The sequence below is a fragment of the Argopecten irradians genome, chromosome 3 (assembly GCF_041381155.1).
Source record: "Argopecten irradians isolate NY chromosome 3, Ai_NY, whole genome shotgun sequence".
Taxonomy (NCBI): domain Eukaryota; kingdom Metazoa; phylum Mollusca; class Bivalvia; order Pectinida; family Pectinidae; genus Argopecten; species Argopecten irradians.
Window position 1 is genome coordinate 19,244,142 of NC_091136.1, and position 4,628 is coordinate 19,248,769.

A 4,628-nucleotide genomic window follows, 5' to 3' on the forward strand; every position below is an offset into this window, starting at 1 on the left:
GTAATTTGAAGGAGAAAGGGAATCGGGAAAGGGCACGGACTGTCTGTTAATCTCTGCGATAGCATAGGGCGTTTTTTCGTTTACGAGAACTACTATGACTAGGTAAGTAAGATTTTCATTCAACATATGGCAAAAGATCAAATATGCAAAAATGTTCATCTGAATCGATAATTTTCATTACTATTTTATAAGCATTTGAACAGTAATACTTACGTGATATAGTGTTTATCTATCATATCAACAGTCGGCAGATACTTCAGATATAGACATAGAAACACCCGTTTCGTCTGCATCGATTGCTATATTCTAACTTTATTCGTACAATAGCGTATTGTTAATATATAGGTTTACACAAAGGGGAAGATAAAGCCCTATCAGCATCTAGAAGAGGCTGTACTATCAGCGCCAATGGTTACAGTAACATTACCATTAGGAACAGTCAGGGCTTGTTCATTTCCGACACCGTATTATCAGCATTGGCAGATACCGTGGGACAATAACCAATCAATCAAGGCATCTGTAGTCCCGAGACAATCTTTTACTTGTCCAGGAGGATCGCATAAAAGGTGAGAGGTGTCGAATTCTTGTATTGGCGAAATACCATTCGTGAAAATAGTACATTTAGCTAACACAGAAGGTTACTATTCTCAAAATCATTCAGCTTTACGTGCAATGTTATCTAAAGTCGTCTAGGGACATTTTTAAATCATCATCGATATACAATTATCTATTTTTAATGAAAAACATACTGGTAAATAGGTAAAGTATGTTAAACGTTTGTTTCAGATATTCCCAAACGTCAGTCGTCGTGTAGACTTTACATGAAACCATGACTTCGTCAATACCTGATCTTGAGATAGAACACAGTGATAATCCTAAAATTCCGTGTAGTATCCATGACGATTATGACGTAATCGCCGCATGTGAAACGTGTGATGACAAGCTGATTTGTATCCAGTGTATGAATGCCGCATGCTTTGGTCACACTTGGTGCAATCTTGAAGAGGTCGGGGAACGTCGGCAACACAATATTTCTTGTCTGCTTAGAGACGCCGAGGTCCTCGCTGTTCCAAAATTAGAGGTTCGACTCCATCAGGTCAAGCGTAAACGGGCACTGTTGTCCACACATTGCAAAGACATGTCAAAAAGCATTCGGACACGGGCGAGTGAACTCAAGAAAATGATTGACAGGATATGCGACACTCTTTTAGATCAATGCGATGAATTCAAACAAAGTAAGGATGACATGTTTAAGATATATGAGGACAGCATCACGAAAGAACATACAGAGGTTCTGGATTCGATCTCCAAAGTGAAAAACATAATTTCCTCGTGTAAATTACGAGAATTGTTACAAAACGATGATGCTATTTCCGTTCTTTCAAACCCCGATTCAAAGACCATCGTCCCTGTAGTAGCAGCACTCTGGTTCACGCCGAAAGAAGTCGACGAGGCAGAGATGAAACGACTGTTTGGAGTAATGCAACGCTCCACGATAATAAGTGAGTTCGAACACATATCACACGAGGTGAGAGCCATTTGTTTGGTTGGTGAGCAGGCATGGATAAGTTGCGAAGGAAACAAAGAGCTTTACCTCACAAACAAGGAAGGAGAATTGGTACAGAGCATCAAGGTTTGCACCTACTTTACAAATCAGATAATGGACATTTGTCTCGGGACAGACGACAGTGTCTGGGTGGCGTGTCGGGACGGAAACATATCGCAAATAATGTCACATGACGTAAAAGTAGATCGGTTTTTCATTGGCGTTCACGCGACGGCTCACAGTTTGTATGTGTTCAAAGACGGCGATGTTATCGTTGGATTGGTGGAGGGCGTGTTCCGAATGAGAGGCAAGTTAGTACGTTACAGTCCGAAGGGCGAGGTTCTAGACCGAGCTGTCCGCGACAATGACGGAAACTTGCTGTTCTCCACACCTGATAAAGTCCGCGGCTGTGATGAATCGCGGGAAACGGCTGTCATCAATTTGGATGGCAAGGGAGGCAACTCCGTAGTAATATTGGATGCCGAAATGAAATTCAAACTTAACTTCAAAGGCAATGCACCTTTCCATCCATCAGACATTTTCTTCGATTCTGGACAAAATATTTTAATTTCTGACCGGGCCAACATGTCTGTGATGTTACTCGACTCGCGTGGCCGTATGTGCCGTAACCTGCTCGTCACCACAATGGTGCCGTCAGCTATATCTATACAGGCCAATGGAAACCTGTGGGTAGGATTCGAGAACGGGGTGGTTAGAGTCTACAAGTATGTTCCATAGTCACACAGCTGGTTTGATCTACATTAGCCAACTTCGGTCTGACGCAAGTGCAATTTAGATATGAAAAGATTTAGACATACCTCTTTGTTTGACCGAACTTTGGACTTATTTAGATGCTGAACTCATATGCTTCCGAAACAACATTCTTGAGACGTCATTGAAAACGAAGGAACGCTATACGCCTTCATACTACTACATGTATATAGATGCATGCGCAGTGCTGTTTACAATGGATTCAATAGCGATATCATATCACTTGGTGTAAGCGGTACCTCGCACGTGTTACATTTAAGGCCTTATCAGAAAAAATAAATTCCGCCAACTTCGCTAGCCAATGGTATTGTGTCAGGCAGAGTATCGTACTGAATACCCTTGGCTAGCAAAGTTGAAATCTTCTGCCTTTTCAAATGACACAGCCGGATATTTATGTTTCTATACAACTGTATCCACGATTCCTAAAAGTGCATTAACACAAAATATATATTAGCCCACATTCGGTTGATTGTTCCGTTTTGAAATGCGGCAATCCCCCAAACCGAGTCTAGTCAATACTAGGCCTTTTGCAAGCGAAAATAATAAATTAGCATACATTACACAGGAATTCTTGCATTTGTTTGGATTTGTTGTAACCTGATCTTAGACAATCGTTATATATTTCCTTCTATTATTATTGTTTTAAGAAACTTTTATTTTTGTTTCGGAAAGGTAGTGGGCCTTTAATTACAATATAATATCACTCGGGTTGACCGGCCAAAATCTTTCACTAGGGTAGCGATACCTCTGTCCACTTCACAGACCCATGTAAGATTCTATTATTCTCTTTCCCCAGACAGGAATATCCAGTTTTACCAGTATGAGATTTTTCTCTCTCACCCTAGGGTAAAGACAAGCTACACGAGATCTTCGCACGTGCTCAACAATTGTATGACGTCACGACAACAGTATCATGACGTCGCGGTAATAGTATAATGTCACAAAGACGGCGACTCATTGAGGTCACGTCATCCTCGCTTACATAAGTGACACGTTTATTAGAGACACAAAATGGTGCACGGTGTAAGAGAAAAAGAAGCATTCACCCTCTTTGGGATGAAACAAGAGATCTCAACCATCGGGATAAGATTCTTAAGCTGTCAACCATTCGGCAAAGCCTCGTTTTTGACAACTTAACAATCTTACCCCTCGGGTTGAGATTCTCCTGTCTCACCCAAAGGGGGTGAAAGATTCTATTAATTTGATAGTAATTTATGAATTCTATTCTTCCAACTATAAATCTGTAACTGGCGGTGTACCCCTAAATTACTTGAGTCTGTTAAAATTGAAGCAACGAAATTAATTACATATTACTATATTGATATTCACACCAAAGTATGTTTTTTAAGTACAGACATACTTACTTCTGGAGATACAGATTCACCTGTAGATGTAAATAAATTATATCTTATAAAAAAAAACAATATATTTTTGCAACTAAATTTTTGATGATATCTTCATTGTCTCTGTCAAATTTCATGTTAATCAATTTATGAAAATACTTGTACATTTTAATCTTTTTTTTTATCTTATGTTATCTAGACTACAATAATACATATATAGATAACTATTGATATACATAATTATAATTATTATCTAATGCTTGTGTCCAAGTCACTAGCTTATTGGAATGAAAGGAGAATGAATATGTGTGTGTGAGCAGTTAAATAAACTAAAATAATTATCTACACCACTACGGAGAAGATTTATTTAAGGAATGATTTTTATTGTTTGTTGTTTACTGGTGTGCATTTTTTGTACAGATATTTTAAATGACGCGCGTCAGCGCGTCATGTTGAAATATCTGTACAAAAAATGCAGTTTACACACCAGTAAACAACAAACAATAAAAATTATTCCTTATATTTACATTTCGATTGACCATTTCATTCAAATCAAGTGTTTAAATAAAATAAAACTCTGTTTTTACAATGTTATACGATCGTTAGAACAGCCGGTCAATTGATGAAATCCCGGAACAGCTGGCTTCAATTTGGCGGGAAATGTTGTCAAATTTAGAGAGTACACAAAATATAGTTCCACATTGACTTTATCTTTTTTCATCCCATTTACACAATATTTGTTAATTTTTTATTTGTTGACATATAATTTAACATTTACATAACTTTCATACATGCAACCTATTGAAGATGTTTCATACAGAAACAATAGGCCTAACCGGATGCGCATTCACACTACTTGCGGAAGTCAGTGTTCCGGTGTGTGTATTCTTGCGCGGCAACCACTGCGTTTACGCAAGTATAAACGATTTCGCAGTTGGTAAGGTTATATAGCAAAGAGAAAACGGAAA

General features: G+C 38.5%; 1 protein-coding gene across 1 annotated transcript; it reads left to right on the top strand.

Annotated features, from left to right (window-relative positions):
• Positions 1 to 829: 829 nt before the first annotated feature.
• LOC138319533 (uncharacterized) lies at positions 830 to 2,284 on the top strand. Its single transcript, XM_069262683.1, has one exon. The coding sequence runs from the start codon at positions 830 to 832 to the stop codon at positions 2,282 to 2,284; it is 1,455 nt and encodes a 484-aa protein (XP_069118784.1).
• Positions 2,285 to 4,628: the final 2,344 nt, after the last annotated feature.